Consider the following 21,398-nt stretch of genomic DNA (forward strand, 5'->3'; position numbering starts at 1 on the left):
GACCCAATTCACCATTTCCATATTGGTGTCATTGTGGAAAAGAACAGACTTAGCCTTGTTTATATGTAACCCTGTTGCGCTTTGAAATCTATTAACGATATCATAGAGGCAGCTCCATGACACCCTGCAGAGCATAGCAAAAATAAGCACATCGTCAACAAAAAGATTGTGTGAGATGAAGTTTTTCCTGCATATATTTACGGACCTACACCTATTCTTTGAGACCGCCTTGTTAATGTGAAGGCTCAGAGAGTTCATTGCCAGGATAAACAGAAGATGGGATAGAGGGCAACCTTGACGAAGCCCTCTTTTAGCTTGAAAAAAAGGAGAGGGCATGCCATTAATGATGACTGCATAATTCGCATTCTCCGCACAGGCCATAATCCAGCTAATGGAGTTTGATTTCAGGCCAATTTTTGCTAATAAACATCTTATAAAGCCCTAGTCCAAACAGTCATAAGCTTTTTGTAAATCAATTTTCAGAATGGCAGCGTCTGATTTCTCCGAGAGCATAGTAAACAAGCTTTCCTGTGTATTGGCGACGACATCCAATATATTCCTTCCCTTTAAAAAAGCATGTTGATCCTTAGTAAGAAAGGTGGCCAGAGTCTCTTTTATCCTTTCAGCAATAATTTTTGTGATGATTTTGAAAGATATGTTGCATAAGGAAATCGGCCGGAAATCTTGGAAGGAAACCGCCTCCACTTTTTTCGGGATAAGAGATATTTGGGTGGAGGATGTAATTTGATGAATACTACCTGAAATTTTTGATGCTTCGACCATCCTCAATAGATCTTGCTTGATGATATCAAAGAAATGAATAAAAAATTCTATTGTCTAGCCATCCGAGCCAGGACATTTGTCCTTTTTAAAGTCCTTCAAAACACCCATAAGCTCATCCTCTGTTATAGGCCGAAAGAGACTTATTTTTTTCATCATTAAACATCTGAGGCACCAAATCGATTCCCCATAGGATGTCCTGGATACCACATCCTTCCCTTCTTTTATATTGGCTTTTAAAATGATTTACAGCTTCCTTAGAGATATCTTGTTGAGTGACATAAAAGCCTCCTTGACCATCGCTTATCCTCCATATGGTGTTCTTCTCATGCCTGGAATTTGCATATTTATGAAAGAACTTCGTATTCCTGTCACCATCCTGAAGCCAGGTTACTCTACTTTTGAGCCTCCAAAAGGCTTCCTCCTGTTTCAAAATGTTCTGTTTTTTCCTTTTCATCTCTTTTATCCTACATCTCATGCTAAAGGAAAAGGAATTAGCGTCCATAGCCATGTGGATCCTATCCAGCTCCCTCTGCATTTCTTGAAGAGAGGCTCTATCCCTCTGTCTTTTTTTAAATTGCCAATCTTTGACCACTTTTCTCATGGCATTCAGCTTGTCTCTGAAAGTCATAAACGAGGGAACCGAATCCTTAGCAAAAAAATCCTTCCAAGATTTAGTTACGACCTCATTGAAGTCTAGGTCTTGCAGCCATGTTCTATTGAATTTAAAAGGGTACCCCTTTCTTAAACCACTTTCCTTCCAATAGAGATAAATTGGTCTATGGTCGGATATAAGAGCAGTCCCAATGGATGAGTGTGGCATTCCCATTTTATCAATGATGTTGCCATGAACAATGAACCGATCGATCCTTTTAGCGATATACGCCTTTTCTGATCTTCCGTTATCCCACATCGACATCATTTTAGAAGGGGCAATGTCTACAAAATTTCTCTACAAAAGTTCATGCTTTATGCGATCAACAAGTGGATCTTTATTCTCGCAGTTTCCCCATCTTTCTTTAGTGCTTAGAATTACGTTGAGATCACCTGCAATTACCTGAGATTCTATATCAAAAATTTCTGAAGCAAATAATTTATCCCAAAAGGTGAACTTGTTCTTATAAGGGACATAGGTATTCAAAATATTAATAGGGCAATCTTTTTCTCTGATGGATGCTGAAATGAGAATGCCGGTGAAACACTTGAACGCCCTTGCCCTGATCCAATCAGGGTCCCACAGAACCGCCAGCCCTCCCGATAGACCCTTAGCCTTTGAAGCTACTAGGAACCATGAGGGAAACATTTTCCTAAAATAGGCAATGGATACATGGCTGCTATGCATCATTTCTTGTATTAAAATGATTTTTGGCTGAGCAGAATGGAAGAGGTCTTTTAGCGCCAAAAATTTGAGGTCTGCTCCTAGACCTCGAATGTTCATCGATATCATAAAGGTCATTTAGAAGAATTACCAGCCACGCATGCTCTAAGAGGCTATGTCTCTGACATGTCATAGATGGGAACCTTAGTCAGGGATAGGTTCCTTATACTAATGTCTGCTACAATTGTCCTCCCCCTGAAATGTCTGCTACCATCAATATGCTTCTTTCTGACTGTTATATTCCTTGCTGAGTTTGGGCTAATAAAAGGCATTCCAGGATTACTCGGTTTATGGATAATCAACGGTTCCAGCTCCAAGGATTTTCTGCTTAAGAGAAAGTCGAGGTCACTATCATATGGATTAACAGGAGAGAAGGTCGGGGAATTTAGAGGGGTAACAACTATCATTGGATCCTTTCCATTCGAGGATAGATTCAGGGACTTTTTGGGCGACGACGATGATGAGGAAATAAGAATGGGGTGGGATCCCACAATAAAGTCTTTAAACTATATGGGAGGAGGGGACAGGACCGCTTTGTCATCATTCGGCTCCGGAATAGGTAGGCACTGGAAAGGCGGAGTCTTGATTTTAGAGGTGCCTACAAACTTACTCAAGCTTTCGGGTCTTGAATCTCTTTCATAAGAGGCTTCCTGAGACAAATACTGCGGAGAACAAATGACATTTTTATCCAGATTTTTAGAAACTTGCCCATTCACAAGTTTTGTCGGGGAGAGAGAAGTTGAAGGAGTTGGGATCTCCTTTTCGCTGAGCATGGGAGAGTCTACCTTGATCTTACGATGCAACATCCTGCTTTTTGACAACAGTTGCCGATAAAAAATTTGGATAAGGTGACCTGTTCTGTGACACGCAGAGCATCTGAAAGGGATGCCCCAAAAATCTAGTCTTTGTTTGATCTTCAGGTCTCTCCAAGAAATCTCAATATGGGCAGGGAACCCCCCCCCCCTATAGGCCTTCTCAATAAGTATCCACGCTGTTCTCTTGTCCTTCGCACCCAGGCATCTTGGGTCGACATAAATGAATCTTCCAATAGAATTACCTATTTCAGCAAGCATCTCCTTGGACCACATCTCTAGGGGCAGATTTGGGAGCTTGACCCAAATAAGGTTATTCGACGGAGTGTTTTTTAAAGGGTTAAATCCTATGTACCACCTGTAGAGGGCGAGGAAGCTCCTATTGTATACCCATGGACATTTCAGGATAGATTCTACATCATTGGCCTTCAGAAAATGGAAGCAGTACCACTCTTTCATAAGATTAGAAATGATGGGGGTATATCCAATCACAGGTTTCCACTGAACCTCAAGCCACTTTCTCATCCCGGCATCGTCCATTTCTAGAAAATGCCACTTACCCACCAAGGCAAGGTCCTGTAAGCTTTCAATTCTTTCGGTCAGGTGAATGTTGTCCAATTTAATTGCAGTCGGCGGGGGAATAGTTTTGACAGGGTTGCGGGCCTTGTTGTAACTGCTAGCATGCTCACGCATCAACTTTTTCTGATGGTTAACACCTCTCCTATCATCCTTCCTGGACGACTTGTCTCTATGGATACCTTTTCTCTCCCTGTCAGCATCACACATCGCCGATTTGACAACCACGTCATCGAGGGTGGATTGCCATCCACCCGACAACGTGGCATCCTCCCATGCCTTCTCGGCCTGGATTGCAGCCCTAACCATGGCTTCCATGGCCGACGCATCTGACCCACCCTCCATGCACCTCCAAAAACCCCTACCTCAGGATTAGAGCCAGTACCTTAGTCCTAAATTGGATTTCCGGATCGATTTGGTGCCAGAAAATTAATCAAACTCTGACCACACTCAGAGCATAAAGCCTGGATTAAGTAAATGCCAGACGAGGGAATTTAAGTGATGTTACACCAGCTCTGACACTAAAACTGATACTTAGAAGACTCGAGAGTAATGGTTCCAGGATCCGAGGCAGACACAGAAATAGAAACCACTTTTTGGTCATAGATAATAACTATTGGGATACGGGATTACAGAAGGTAATTTACTGAGGATGGGTGATCCTGGATTGTTTTTGCCTTCAAGTACAAATACACGTCATCTAAGGACACAATTCAAATCCCTATGAGATTTGAAAAAAAAATCCAGATAAGGCTGAGAAAATCCGGGCCCGAAAAATTTTTTCGGTCCAGAAAGTATTGAGACTCCGGTTGATGGACAGGGCTACTGGTTGCAAGCCATGACAATTCCAAGTTCTACAGAGAAAGAGAGTTCCTGCTTTGGATTGAAACTCGAGAAGAATACCATCTCCCTAATTTTGTTAACTGGTAGACGAATCTTGACACGCTAAGCAGCAACAATAAATTTCAACGATACACCACCACCCTCCTATTTTGAAACGTATGTCTGAGCACGGTTTATGAGTTTCTATGAACTTCTTCAGGATGCGAAAGATTGCCCAGACCATAGTGATCTTTATCAGACCAGATCTTAGAAATTTTAAGGAGCATGCTAAAAGAAATTTATACTTAATTCCCTTCCATCTCTGGACTTAAAGATTTATAGCAAACATAATTTAGAAACATCTCCGAAACACAAAGGCTTATACAATCTTAAACGAAATCTAAGAGCTACTTCTAGAAACGAAAAGATACAGAAATAGAAAAACACAAACTGGGAGGGATTGATACCAACTGACCTCTTTCCAGGCGCATGCCGAGGGGAGAGCAACTATTTACCTCTAGCGGAACCAAAAACCAGTTGATTTGAAAACAGAGTGATTTGCCACTGATAAAGGGAAGAGAAAAGATATTCAACGAAAAGCAACTCCGCTGCCTGTGGGGACGAGAATATCAGAGGCAGGCCAAAACCATCACCCCTACCATAGGGAGGAGTGTGTGTCAGTTTGATAGCTATCATGGGTAGCTATGGGCTGATATCTTCAGGTATCAACGCGACGAGCAGTAGGCATGCATGAGGATTCAGAGAAGACAAAACAGCTATGAAGCAGGGAAAGAATGAGTGCAGAGCATGTATTGGATCCTCGGACTTACCTGCTCATCAGGGATAGGAGCGGCTGAGCAGATCTAAGGCAGCCTGGTTGGTTGCTTTCGGCATACTTCTCTTGGCAATAGTTAATCAAAAGTAGTTTTAGGTCATAATTCACTTATGGTGGATGAATTCATATTTCAAAAAATGGAATTAGCAACAAAGTCGTTCATACCTGCAAGCAATGCATAATTACAATTAAAAAATTATGCATAATTACAATTAACAGAATATTTCAATTTACCAATGAGTGAAACCTAAATTAAAAGGATTATAAACCTTAACACTAACTTGAATTCAATAATTTTACTTTAATTTAGCTATATTTAAACTAAGCTTTAGTAATTTTACTTTAATTTTCCATTTGATTATAAAGATATATTGTGTTTGGGATTTTTTGTCAATTTAAAATTAAATATTTTTTTTTGGCAAATTCTCTATTATGATATTTTATCTATAAATGAAAATATGTAGATAATATGAAATGCATTTGTTATAGAACTTTTTACATAACTTTCTCTTCACTAGGGCCATTAAACTTAGTTTTACTTTTATTTTGCTAGCATTGCTAATATCAAGTTTAGCTTTGAATTTGTGTTAGTACCAATCAATAATGCATGTTATATCTTTATTCTAAAAAGGATATTTTTTTTAAAGAAGAAATCATAATTACAAGATAATTCTTGAGCCATGTCAATAATTAGTATAAAATGGGACATTGGTGCCATATTATCAAGAGTTACCCTAATTAGTTCTCAATATTCTTGAATATTTCTTAATAATTTTGGGTTGAGATAAAGCTCCCAAAAATACTTTTATTAAGGTAACTGCAACTTTGGAACAAAGATGAATGTTGCTTGCACAATCATAACAATCAATTGCAACGTTGTTAGTTAAATTTCCCTACACAAAAGTAGATAATAGATTTTGAAGTGAAAATATGCCACTTTCACACTCAAACATGGTATAGGATTTTGTTAAATCTCATTTGTTACATTATACCTTTACATTTTAAAATTAAGTGAAGTTGAATGAAGGATTTTGTTAAATCTCATTTGTTACATTATACCTTTACGTTTTAAAATTAAGTCAAGTTGAATGAAGCACTGAAAATGGTTAATAATGTGTGTGTTGTTAAATGACCTAAAGTGTGAGTTGTTAAATGACCTCTACTGCATTTAAACCAATAGCCTGCAAATTTCAGAAATATATGTTAAACAATAGTGCAATGACATTACCATCCTTCTCGATTTTTTTTTTGTTTTCAACTAAAATACTTTACCCTGAACACTATAGGTTGAACAAATATGGTATTAAAGTTTATAATTAATAATGCGTGAGTTGTTAAATGATCTCTACCACATTTAAACCAATACCCTGGAAATTTCAGAAATATATGTTAAACAAGGGTGCAATGACATTACCATCTTCCTTGAAAACTTTTTGTTTTCAACTAAAATACTTCCATAACCTCAACATTATACATTGAACAAATATGGTATTAACGTTTATAAAAAATCATCAACAAATAGAGTTCTTATAATCTCTACTCAAGTAGAGAATGTAATCATGAATTATCTTGTTATTTTAATTGTAGTTTTTATTAATATGAAGTTATATATTTTTATTGTTTTTCACTTTAATTTAATTATATTTAAACTAAGCAAGAGTAGCCAGTACATAGTCCTTGTTCAAATGTAGAAATTAATTCATACTTTTTAAAATTGGATAATTAAACTAAGCTACAGGAAACAACAGTTATGCAGCCTTGTTTTATTACTTAAAAACGTTCTTCCCATTAATTACCATAAAAATTGACAGCTTTGACAGCTTAGTTCATAGCATATGTTACAAATCCTAACCGGACAAATGGTACTTTGAATTTTATAGAATTTTATAATGCGATGTTTGAATGGAAATGTAAACAACCCGTATATGTTTAATGAATTAAATAATTCAATAATGGGAAGTGTGCAAAGTGAACCACTGCAGATTTAATAACTTAAACAAGAGTGGCTGTAGAGGCAGCAATTAGATCTTGCAATTAGCTCACACATCCCGCACTCCTGTTTCTGTTTTGTTCATTGAATCAGTCGATAATGAATATATAACAATGCTCGCAAGGAAATCTATTCTCCCGGAACCTGTAGAATTAAATATAAATTTGCATTAAAGCTAAAAATAAAAATGCCAAAAGTAAAAGAGCTGATATGATGACCTATCTAATCCCGCAGTTGAAAAAACATGTTACCACATTATTGTTTGTTTCAATCCAGCAATTGAAGAAACTTGTTACCACTATATTGTTTAAAAAACAATTGAGGTATTCATTGGGGCAGGGCATCGAACATAAGGCATCCATGTTGTTGGCACCATGATAAAAACACTACTAAAAAACACAAATGGATATCCATCTAAATTGAATAATATCATAAATGGTATACTAAAGAAGTGCAACAAGTCAATTGGCACCAAATCGCAAAAACATGCAATCCTTAACAAAATAATATGAGAAAGCTTTTTCCCTGTTTGCATCGGAAACTTCACATGTATCGTTAGATATAGAAATTGACTCTTACATCAAACTTGGTTAGAGCATACTAAAATGTTTTATGGATATCCTAATCTAGTTTCACAAATTTTCACATCCTTCGTTAAGTTTATTGCAGATTTAAATGGTATCCACGAGGTTATTACTTTGAAAATGTTTGGGCTTTTTTGAAAGGGTAATATATATGGAAATTGTTTTGTGATTTGAGCTGAAGGAGATATCTTCATTTCCATATTTGATCAAACCACTTTTAGAAATTTGGATTTATGGGTATGATGAAGAGATTTTGTTGTACAGGATGAATATGTGTTTTTACAACAAACTACTTTTAGGTGACCAATAAATAATCTGATAGTGTTTTGGAAATGCTTAAAAAAATAATCTATTTATTATTATTATTATTATTATATATTATTATTATTATTATTATATAATATTTTATAGAAGTAAAAAAAATATTTTAATATTACATAATCTACTTTGATCTTAACAAAATATAATTCACCCATAGTTGTTTCAAATTAGAGTTGTTAAAATATGGTTAAGAGCTTCTGTTCTATTACTGGTAGAAGTATATGGTAGAAGTATCTTCATCAGACATAACAAGATATTGCTTCATCTCTTTACCTATTGAAGAGTTATTTTGATGGTGTTATGCATTCAATTCTAGGATTCCATTTTATGACTTATGACCAAACGGAACCTTGTTCACATCTTTTCCAATTTACCTTGAGGGAAGGAAACTGAAGGTAAATTTATTCCTTGTTCCTTAAAATTTTATTTATTATATTTCAGATCCAAATTTAGTATGTTGTAAAACCTTGACACTCAAGAGAGTTGTGCAAAACTTTTACATTTGGAATGAATTGATACTGTGACAGTAAATCCCATTTTAGGGCTCCATTTTCCTTGAACATGGTTTCAGTTTGAAATATTATGTGGAAATATAGTAATGGTATTCTAATGTAAATATCAGTGTTGTTCATATTTTCAAAAGTTAGAAAGCTTGACCTTGTCATTTATTTTGAGCATTTGACAGTGAAAAGGCCCTCTGATTGAGAACACTTGAAATTTCTAGATCTCTGCAAAAGTCAAGTTACAAACACTTGACTTGCTGCTCTTATAAGAAAAAATTGTTTTGAGTTTGTTGAAATATGCACTTTGAGAGTAGTTAGTAAGATAGTAACGAAAAAAAATTGATAAAGTTCTAACAAAACCTATTAATATCATTAACATGCGAGTTATTTGCACAACAAAGACCAACTTGAAAAGTTTTTTAAAGAATTGTTTCAAACACTTGTTCTTCTTTTCAGGAGGCTCTATAGTAAACTCAATTCATACTTTTTTAATTTAAGAAATTGTAATTCCAAATGAATGATTGCAACATACACATGACCAACAACATCGGCACCGCCACATGGGCCCATCCTTTGACCACTTGTCCACAGTGGTATGGAATCCTCTCAATGCTGATGACATCCTAGAACTTTGTGTCTTACTCATACATGTGTCACTATCATTCTCTCTTGGGTTCATTTGGCAAGAAGAGAATAGCTACTAGGTCATTTGGAAGGAAGAGCAGAGCTACCAAGTCCCCACCTTGTTTCAAGATCTCTTATTCCTCCATTGGTTCCCTCAATCTCTCGCACCTCAATGACACTCTTAGGCCACTATTTACAATTTGACTCCCATCAAGCTTGCTAACCCTAGGGAATGTTCATATTGGATTCAACTCAATTTTTCTCTCCTCATAATTCAACTCTCATCATGATTGTTAACCCTCAAGAATGGTCATATGGGATTCAACTCATGTTTTTATGCTCAAGGATTCAGGGTTTGCAGATCCTATAAAGCATCTAAGGGAATCTGTAGTTACAATGTTGTGAAGAAGAATAATATTTTCTTATGCCACGAACACAATGATAGCAACATGTAGTGGTTATACAACTTCAACAACTAGCCACCTGTTGCTTTCTTTTCTTTTGGCTTTTCTCGACATGCTTGCCCAACAGAGGTTCCCATGGTCTAAGTTAATGTGGCTCACAAAATGAAAAGGCATAGAAAGAAAAGAGACCATCCTTTCTTGTTTATTAGATAACGACGTGAATAAGACAATGACTCTACTCCTTTCAACTTAGAAGAGGTTGGCAACACTGTGTATTTTTACCTAAGCGGGTTTAGTGAGATGGATTGGAGGTCAAGCGCTAAGATGTTATTGTTGGAAAGGTAGAGGAGATAAAACATAAATTCACACATAAAACACGAGTTGATGCTCTTCTATTAATCACACAAAACATGATGCTTACAATCAACCCAGTGAAGGGTATTTAACCTTTTCTAACTAGCTACTTGGCCTAAAATATCTTGACATGCAATCACACACTAAAAGTCGTCAATCACTTAAATCAACTTGACTCAACACTCAAACACTCAATCACTTAGTTAACTGGCTCTCTATGTTTAACCAAATCCACATGCGGGAGTAATTGCTATTTCTAGTAGTTATGATCTAAATTCATTGAGTAGATGGAGGGTCTTGAATGCATAAAAGTGAGCGCACAAACAAGAGCTTGACACAGGGACATCAATTTATGAACAAAAAAGCCATGCATGTTTGAGGGTTTCAACTATGGTTAATATAATTGATTCTCTCTGCCTATCGGAGCACTCTCCTGCCCATCCCGCCTCCCTTTTTTTTCCTCCTGTGAATATGATACCTGATAGCAAGGGAATGGAACTCAGTAATAGGGGTTGTTTTTAATTTTATTTATTGTTGTTTTTAATCTTTTTTATGATATTCGGGGTCATGAAATCAATATAATATAACATGTGACAATGAGATTACACATGATATGTGCAAGGTTACAAAGACATAGAAGCAGAGATGAAAATCATACCAACTACCATTCCAGTTATTCACAGGTTTCGATGCAGTTAGCTTGCAAGACCTTGAAGAAATAATTGTCCATCTCAACGAAATGGAGCCAAGTTGGAACTAAGAAATTTTGACCACATTTGGTAACTGATATCTTATCGTGGTGGTAGAGCTACACGGTTTATTCCTTGTTCAGTCTTTCTAGTAAACTTTAATTGATATAGCTACATCAGTCCTCTCTTGTTCATTCTTTCTGGTAAACTTAAATTTTACTGATATAGCTAAATTATCCATTTCTTCTTCAGTCTTTCTGGTAAGCTTCAGTCTGCTACCATGTATCAATTGCTCTTTCATGTTATTTGGAAAATAATTGTATTTGATGGGTGAATACTAAATTTTGTATAAATTTAGGTATTTAGTGACGAGTGGTGAAGCAATGGCTAAATGTAGTCGCAATAGGCACACAAATATTTGAATTGGTGGCAACAGGGACAAATGTCTTAGAACTTAAAAGCTTACTATTAGCATTAAATGTTTATTGATTCATACTAGGAGGAAATGACAATAGTTTAGTTGAACTGAATGCACTCTACCATATGGTCGATTTTTGGTGCAGGAAAACCCGCGTATACCCACAGTGTGCATAAAATATGCATAAATAATTTGCCCCAGGAATTTCAAACTTTCTGCCAAGTCTGAATATTCATTACTTAAGATTTAAGGCCCCCTTTGTTAAATCTTTGCGAAAATGATTTGCTAATTAACCCAATCTGTTCTTTAATCCATCCTTTCTATCGACGCTCTTTATACATCCACTTCCATTAAAACTTTCATTAAACCTTAATGCCCAGACATATATAACCAAATCCCACTCTTTATACTTTGGTTATATCGGACTTACTACATAAAACCCTCTATCACGCTATTTCTATTATAATTCTCATGTAATAGAAATACACATAAAACCAACGCAAACCATACCTTTTCGCCTTTTCCGTTGCCTTTTCATGTTTATTGATGCTCCCTTTATCGCAATCGCAATCTCGCGGATCATGCTAATAAGAATCCCTCCTTTCACATCTGATATGCGATAACCTTTCAGACTTTCAATCAAATAAAACTCTGTCCATTACATATTGGGTTCACTCTTATCACACATCGCAAAACATCAACATCGCACCTCACTTATCGCAATTGTTAAGGCACAATATTCCTACCATGGAATGTTTCGATGTAGTCTAATCACTGATCACATCGGATATAGTATGTCACACTTCCTTAAAGCCCATGGTCCATTCACTCACCATTGATATATTGCGATGCAGGATTTATTAATGATCCTCAATCGTTGATCAAAGCACTTGATCCAATAGTCAGCAATGACATCTCTTATCGCAACTCGCAGTCACTTAAGGTCGGGTTCATTACTCCTACAATATGTTGCAATGCTATGTTAATTGCTCCATTCCATGCAACTTAATCCTGTATGTTGATCATAAAGATCCAACGGCTCCTGTGCACCAACACTTCATTCCTTCATCCGTCACTTTACTTGGGTTTTACCCCATTTCTCCAATGTTTTCTGTGGTTTTCAGGTTTCTTCAATGGTTCCTGTCTTTCCACTATTCTGCTATGTGAGTCCCTCCTGAGCTTAACTTCGCGTCTCTTTGATCAGTGTCACTCCAGAGCTTTACTTTGATCCTTTAAATGGATTCAATGATCCATTACGTTCCTCTATATTATTCTTCTCCTATGTGTTTCACCTAAACTCTGCCTGCATACATATATTATGCCAACATCTTATTCATACATAACTTATCATTAACATGCAAAACACACACTTACACAGTTTGGAATTAAATCTCTGAATATGTATATACAAACCAATGATTACATAATAAGACTCTTTATCTCTCTGGCTTGATTTCCAATGATAGTGCCCTTTGTTTTACAATCTGCCCGTAGGCTTACAGTCACACTTTTAACTATCTTTATTATCTAACTTGCTAACTATCTAACCATCTAACCTCTGTCTATGCTTTTTAGGCTTACATTTATACAAAAGGATTTTGAAACCAATTCATGGTTTAGATCCATACACCTCTCAACAAAATCCTAAAATCTCTTCCTTATCACTAAGGATTCTCTCAAATCCACAAAATCATGAACTAACTCCTAATCTGAGTTTTACAATCAATTCTCAAATCCCTCAATTCTCTCAACTATCCTAAATCTCTCATATTCTCCTACATTCGAGAATATTTACAAATATGCCTCACTATATTTAAATAAAACTCTATTCTAGCTTCTCTCGTTAAAATCACTCAAAACTCTTAATAATTACATTAATTCAATACTTAGGAAACTAAATTCCTTGAAACACAAGACCCCCTACATATACTAAAATACAATGATAATGTTGCGCTGAATGCTCTTGCATTAGACTCCCCAGGTAAGAAAATTTATGACCACCTAGTCATGAGTATGGATAATTGATTCCTCATGGATCCCAAACTTTACTTTGTAATATGTCTTTGCTTGTCAACTGTTCTATTGCTATTGTGCTCTGCTATTGTTCTCCAGGTCTCCATACCTTATGTTGTAATGCTCCACTTGCCATGCTTTCGTAGTCTTCAACTGTCTTCCTCTTGTTGTCGCTCCTTTCCTTTCTTGTTGTTGTCTTCTTCTGAGACACTTTCATCATTAACCTTCTTACAAACTCAATTTCTTTTTCCAGTATATCCTTTGTTTTTTCATTACTACTACTACCATTTTATCCTTACTCTTTTGTTCACTATTGTCTTGCACATTTTCAGCTGCTGCCATATTGTTTTCCGGGAAAATTTTTTGCTTCTGTTCTCTGTACCTATCAGCTTCTTCTTGACTTTCATTTATGAAAATTTCTTTGTCATCATTCACCAACAATCTATCCTAAACCTTTATCCTTTGCTCTTCCAACTTCCTCCTTTGAAGGTCTAACTTTCTATATAATTCAATGATTTTACTTGGAGTAAATTTTGGAAATTTGACACAATCTCCCATTTCTTCATTTGCTATTGACCCATCATCACATGGTTCTCCTTCCTCTACTGAATCTTGCTTAACATCCTTCAGTAGATGTTCTTCCTCTTCTTATTTCATTTGGTTGTCCACCTGTGCAAAATATGTTCCATTTTCTGCAACAAAATCTGCAATCATAAGACAATTATCAAAATAAAAAATATAAGGCCTTTGTACCTCTTCTTCCTTTGGCAACCTTTCAATATGTTGCTCTATTCTTTCCTTTAAATCCTCTGTCAATACATCAGTACACTGATTCAAACTCAAAGAATTCTTGAGACTGTCAGCAAGTCTCTTTTCCATGCCATCTGCTTTAATTATGGCTCTTTGCACTTGTCCACTGTAGTGAACTGTTTCTTTTCCTATCTCCTTATCATACTCTGCTTCAAAACTTTCATCTTCTGGAAGGTATTCGTTCATGTTTTTGACAACTTTAAAAGACTGCCTATCTTCTTCCAAACCTGCAACCATACACAAATCATTAATTTTAAAAATACAAGACCTTATGGTCTCATTTGATACTTCAGTCATCAAGTCTTCTAGCTGCTCTGAATCATTCATATGATTTAACTCCTCTATCTCTTCATCACTTTCAAAAAGTAATGGTCCATGTTCTATTTCACATACCAAAACTTCAACATCTTTTCCAGCATCTCCCTTTTGCTGTAGCTCAACTCTTTCGAGCTTCTCTATCTCCAATTTGATATCTATAATCTGTTTAAGTTCCCTTAGCTCCTTTATTAACTGCATATTTTCTTGCTGATTCCTGTTCTCTTGTAGCCTTTTCCACTTCACTTTCTTTCTCATAACATAACCATATTTATGGTCCATCTCATTTCTCTGCAACATTTCCATTAATACTTCAAGCTGAACTCATATCTCATCCATTTCTCTATCATATTCTTCATTACTCATTCTCATGCCTTTCGCCTTGACATCTTTCTCCTTTTGTCCTCTGCTGTCATCTCTCTCAGAACCTCTGTTATGATTGTCACTAGTCATCATCCTCTCCATCTCTATGAGCTCCTTTCACTTCACTATGAGTTGCACAAGCCTCTACAAACTCCTTTGAGCACTCTTCTTTGCTCCTTCTAGGCTTCAATTCATCTGCACGTTCTAAGAACACAATTTTCCTCTTTATCCAACCTCTTTTGGAATTTCTCAAGGTTCTGCCACATTCTACTTTCATTTAGAAACTTTTACCAGCTTCCTTCATTCCCTAACAATTCTACCTATCGCTCCTTTTGCTGGAATTGCCTTTGTGAGTTGCAACAATACCTCTACAGTAACAAGTCTCCTTATTACTACATATGGTTCACTAAGCTTCTCTCCTCTGAGCTCACTCTGTTAGCATTTCTCTAGTTCTTTCATCTAGAACCAATTGAGCACTCCTTGCTCTATATTGCTGCAACATTCTCACCCCCTTATGTTGTTACCTGTGCATCAATATAAAAACCACAATTCTCCATTCTTCAAATCGGATTAAAACAAAGCATATCATCTCACCTTCAATATCTTTCTTTGATCTTGTCCCCCCATTCACCTGCACTTTGAATAGACTATTCTTTTCTCTAGCCTTCAGTTGTATCTTCAAACTTTGTTACTTCAAGAACTTGCAAACATCCCTATTATAGTTTAACTACTGTAATCTTGCTGTAAAATTTCATTCATTCAATTTCTACTAATTATTAGACAAATTTGCATACCTTCACCTGTCTTCAGGATCTCACCACTCCTGTAAATCTGTTTCAGCAGATCTTCGTGCTTCCACTGCGCAAATTTTCAAAATTCAGTTATTGTCAATCAGATTTAGAATCAGACTCTTTCTTTCAATCTTCTAGCTATATCTTGGAAAAGTTCTATCTTTCAGATTAGAATCTAATCTCCCTTGCCCGCATACACATCTTTACACATAACTCTGTTATAGATTCTTTTCAAAGAAACTTTCACACATAATTTCTTCGTTCTGCTCCGATACCATTTTGACGGAGGAAAACCCACGTATACCTGTAGTGTGCATAAACTATGCATAACTAATTTTCCCCAGGAATTTCAAACTCTTTGTCGAGTCTGAATTTTCATTACTTAAGATTTAAGGCCCCCTTTATTAAATCTCTGCGGAAATGATTTGCTAATTAACCCAGTATATTCTTTAATCCATCCTTTCTATCGGCATTCTTTATACATCCACTTCCATTAAAACTTTCTTTAAACCTTAACGCCCACACATATATAACCAAATCCCACTCTTTATACTTTGATTATATTGGACTTACTACATAAAACCCTCTATCGCTCTATTTCTATTATAATTCTCGTGTAAGAGAAATACACATAAAACCAACACAAACCATACCTTTTCCCCTTTTCCGCTGCCTTTCCATGTTTATCGATGCTCCCTTTATGACAATCGCAATCTCATGGATCACACTAATAAGCTTTCCTCCTTTCCCATCCGATATGCGATATCCTTCTGGACTTTAAATCAAATAAAACTGTGTCCATACCATATCGGGTCTGCTCTTATCGCACATCGAAAATGTCAACATCGCACCTCACATATCGCAGTTGTTAAGGCACATACTCCTACCATGGAATGTTGCGATGCGATATAATTGCCGATCGCATATGATATCACATGTCGCACTTCCTTAAAGCCCATGGTCCATTCAGTCACCATTGAAATATTTCGATGCAGGATTTATTAATGATCTTCAACCGTTGATCAAAGCACTTGATCCAGCGGTCAGCAATGACATCGCTTATCACAACACGCAATCACTTAAGGCTGGGTTCATTACTCCTGCAATCTCTTGCGATGCGATGTTAATTGCTCCGTTCCATGCGACTTAATCCTGTCCGTTGATCATAAAGATCCAACGACTCATGTCCACCAACACTTCATTCCTTCATTCGTCACTTTATTTGGGTTTTACGCCATTTCTCCAATGTTTTCTGTGGTTTTCGGGTTTCTTCAATGGTCCCCATCCTTCCGTTGTTCTACTGCACGACTCCCTCCTGAGCTTAACTTCACATTCCTTTGATCACTGTCACTCCAGAGCTTTACTTTAATCCTTCGAATGAATTCAACGATCCATTACGTTCCTCTGTATTATTCTTCTCCTCTGTGTTTCGCCTGAACTCCACCTACATACATATATTATGCTATCCGATTCATACATAACTTATCATTAACACGCAAAACACACACTTACACAGTTTGGAATTAAATGTCTTTATATGTATATACAAACCAATGATTACATAATAAGACTCTCTCTCTCTCTGGCCTAATTTCCAATGACAGTGGCCTCTGTTTTACAATCTACACGTACGCTTATAGTCACACTTTTAACTAGATTAATTATCTAACCATCTATCCTCTCTCTATGCCTTTTAGGTTTATATTTATAAAAAAAGATTCTGAAACCAATTCCTGGTTTTGATCCATAAACCTCTCAACAAAATCCTAAAATCTCTTCCCTATCACTAAGGATTCTCTCAAATCCCCAAAATCATGAACTAACTCCTAATATGAGTTTTACAATCAATTCTCAAATCTCTCAATTCTCTTAACTATTCTAAATCTCTCATATTCTCCTACATTCGAGAATATTTACAAATATGTCTCACTATATTTAATTAAATCCCTATTCTAGCTTCTCTCATTAAAATCGCTCAAAACTCTTAATAATTATATTAATTCAATACTTAGGAAAACAACTTCTTTGAAACACAAGGCCCCCTACCTCTACTAAAATACAATGATAATGTTGAGCTGAATGCTCTTACACCAATTTTTCCAAATTTATCTCACTATAACAGACATGCACTAAAATGAGATTTTTAAGTTTGCTTTTTTTTAAATGGAAAAATAAAATTAGTACAAAACATTTTTTAAAATACAAAGACATGCACTAATGAGATTTTTAAGTTTGTTTTTTTTTAAATGGAAAAATAAAATTAAGACGGAACATTTTTTAAAATACAAAGTCCACATATCTGTTTCTTCAAACTTTCTAGAAAACAATGAAAAGAAGGAAAACATCATTAGTTTTTGTGGAAGTTTAACACAAACCTGCTCAACCGATTACTATAGTCGCTCGACCGGGAATAATAAGTCAATGATGCAAATTCTGTAAAGTTATTCTTCATGGAAACATAAAACACGATAGGACGTAGATAGTCTAATATTTGACAGTTATTGTATCTGGCGCTTTCTAAAATTCCCCTTGTTCAACCATTTTCAAGAAATAGCCTCGATAGCGTTCCATGTAGCACCTTTCATGTTTGTTGAGTTGTAGACCACGAATGGAGATAACTGAGATTCAGGGAGCCGCTAACGAATATATCCAACGGCTAGTGATAACCAAGATTAAGGTACCCGCTAAAGTGTACCATTTGCAAAGGAGAAAGGCAATCACTAGGTCAACTGTGTTGGGCAAGTACTCTCCATATTTTGCAGCAGCTCTTTTGGCAATTCTGGAGAAAAACTCATCTACCAGATATCCATTCCATCCCAAGTGAGCTCCCACAATATTCTCGAACAGCGCTCTGTAATGCTTTCCTACTATTCTCCCAAACATCTCTTCCTGCCCCTCTCTAACCTCCAACAATGGATGCAAAGGAAACCCGCTAAGAGTCCTCGCGCTGTCTATTTCAAACGAGTTCTCTGTCTCCACTACGATCTTTAACTCCTCCACACTTGGACCATAGTAAGGAATGTTGATGGAGCGTAGCTTCTCCTCCTCAATCAAACCCTGCCAATACATCTGGATCAATACATACTGAACGTATTGAAACCTAATTATGAGATAATAATATTGAATTATATAATTTACCTCTTTGACCAGCTCCTGAAATGCAACTTCCAAGTGAAAAGCACAAGCTCCCAACCCGCTTTGTTCCTTTATGTCGGTCGAGTTACGGCCCAAGAGAGCGATGAACAGGCATCCTCCAGGAAAAATCTGTTCTGCTCTCGCACCTAAAAATGAAGCAAAGTCTTGTTTGCATTGATTGAGATAGGCCTCGGCCATCGCATCACTGGATATGTAGACATGCCCACCGTTCCAAGAAGTAGAACTTCTGTCCTCGATGCTAGCAGGAACCTGAAATCGAAAACGATCAATAAGCCCTCTTCATCAACAATACGTAGATTTGGTCAGGTTTAACGCTTTTCTCACCTGTGAAAGCCAGTGGAGGCTGGTGGAGGAATGGCAGAAATCGAGGGTTTGATGTGGGAAAAGTCATCTGTAGTGCGGTCTCGACACTGCTGACGCGAAGTAAGATCTAGCCGCTGGAGGTTTATTCTGATACAATTACATCTGCATCTCGGAATGGGGGTAAAGTTTGAAACAATGTATTGAAATCATTTGACGGAAGATCCGCGGAGTAAGATGTGGTAACTAAGATTTAAGCAGCAGGGCTTGATTAGGTTAATAGAATTACCTGCACAGAGGGAATGATAGGCATAACTTGAGTCTCCTTGAGGCAAAATCTGTGAGGTGAATTGTCACTTGGAAATGTGAGCCGTGAGTAGGTTGCATGGAGCCCGCATATTTATAGCCAGAAATTATAAGAAGATCAATATAATGATGATGTCGGAAGTCTGACGTCATATCTAAGATGCCTTCCTCCAGCCCAATTAATTATGGAAAAAAGAGACTTATAACAAGAAGGCTATAACGATGATGCGATGAACCTGAGGGCTGAAGGATCAGTTTATCAAATCTCATTGAATATTTTGAATTGCTGTGGTGGACGGTAAAGGGGTAGATTTTCTAATTTTATCTTGACAGCAAGTGAGTTTGCTTTTGCTAAAATCATAAAAACTTAGTATACCTGATTTGTAGGTAGTTGGCTATGCTCTTGGTGTTATAGAGAAAGCTATGAGAATTGATCTTGGATCTCCTATAGATTAAAACTGACATTTCTGATTCATCATATAATTTAAAAAAAATAATATTGAACGCTGCAGCAATTTGCCCGTCAAATTCAAGTGTATGGAAATTTTCCCCTGTAGAACGTCTTAAAATAACACACCTTCAACGTTCTCATATATCCTCACACGCGAAGTTCTCTGATGGTGTGTCCCGAATTTTTCGCACTAAATTGGAAATATCGATGTGGACTAAAGTGGGTCGGGTCTCATTGGTGGGTGCCAATGGAAGAATCCTAGCGCTATGAAATGAAATAAAATGTGATTGGAAACTGTATGACCACCCGAAATAATATGGTAAAAATTGTAAACCTCAATTGTCGTTTCATCAACATCGGTGGTAGAGTTTTATTGAACACTCGGACTTTATTATTGCATGTTCAAAAATCATCGTCGGGAGATGGAAATCGATGTCCATAAAACAACAAATGGAAGAATGATATGGAAATAGAAGTTATAGGTATATGAGATAAAGGGAATCGAAAAACTTATTTATGATATAGACGTAGTAATGTTATTTTTTTGGTTTTTTTTAAACGCTATTTTTGTTTATGGTGTAAGAATGACGTATAAAAATTAATATTTCAATAAATTCAAAATTAAAAATACATCATATTTAAAAAAATAAATAATATTTTAATATAAAAATAATATTTTAAATATTTTAATAAAAATTTAATATATGATAGGTATATATTAAATATGAATATAAATTTAAATTAATTTTGTATTTGTTATAAATATTTGAGAGTTAAGTTTTTTAAAAGAGATCCTTATTGTTATAATAGATTTAATAAAAAATTAAAAACAATCAATATAATAGGTTAGGAAAAAAAATATAAAGTAAATAATTTATTTTTATTTCTTTACTCCAAAGTATCTTCATCTCTATTTTAAAATGTTAGAAAAGTTTTATGGATGTTTTTAAAAAAAATATATACTCTTATTTATTAGATGTCTGGGAAAAAAAACATTAGACTTGTAAAAAGACCATATTTATAGAAAGTCTAATATTCTAGTTTTTATAGTATTTATTTTTCTCATCTATGACTATAATAAGGTAATAGGATGTAGACTATAATTTCTCAATATTGAATATCTCATTTCTATTTTGCTTAAAAAAATTATTTCCATTATTAATAAAATTTGACCATTAATATTTTATGATTTTATAATTTATGTTTTATATAAATTAATATCAAATTATAGGTATGAAAAACAATTATTTTATTAAATAATTAATATCAAATTATAATTAATATTATTAAAAATAATATTACTTAAATAAAAAAAACAATTACTTATATTAAATAATGGATACCTTAATGACAATAAGCACAATTATTTTATTATTTAAAAAGAAAATATATTTTGTTTCAACTTCATAAAAAATATATATATTTTAAATTATTATTTTTTTGGTTCATTTACACTATAAATTCGAATAACAATTCAATATCACATTAAACACACTTTCTCCCATTATTTCTTTACCTATAAGTGTTAGAAATATCCACATATATATATATATATATATATATATGGTCTTATGCATTGCCCCTTTCTCTATTAAATATATGGGCTGCTGCTTTCTCTTTTTTACATTTTAAATAAAAATATAATTTTTAATATATGGATTTATGTTTTTTTTCCTATATATATTAAATAAATAAAATAAATTTAAAAATTATAGATTTTTTTAATTATTTAATTTTATATATACAAAAAATTGGCATGTAAATTATTTTAATAAAAAAATGGTTAAACAAATAGTTTTTAAA

General features: G+C 35.3%; 1 protein-coding gene across 1 annotated transcript; it reads right to left on the reverse strand.

Moving 5' to 3' along the window:
- Positions 1–895: 895 nt before the first annotated feature.
- LOC149250755 (uncharacterized) lies at positions 896–1,699 on the reverse strand. The gene has a single exon (XM_089453741.1). It carries the CDS (start codon positions 1,697–1,699, stop codon positions 896–898), a length of 804 nt encoding a protein of 267 aa, XP_089309867.1.
- Positions 1,700–21,398: the final 19,699 nt, after the last annotated feature.

Source organism: Pinus tabuliformis, chromosome 7 (assembly GCF_031772625.1).
Source record: "Pinus tabuliformis cultivar Carrire ecotype Pingquan chromosome 7, CPIR1, whole genome shotgun sequence".
Taxonomy (NCBI): domain Eukaryota; kingdom Viridiplantae; phylum Streptophyta; class Pinopsida; order Pinales; family Pinaceae; genus Pinus; species Pinus tabuliformis.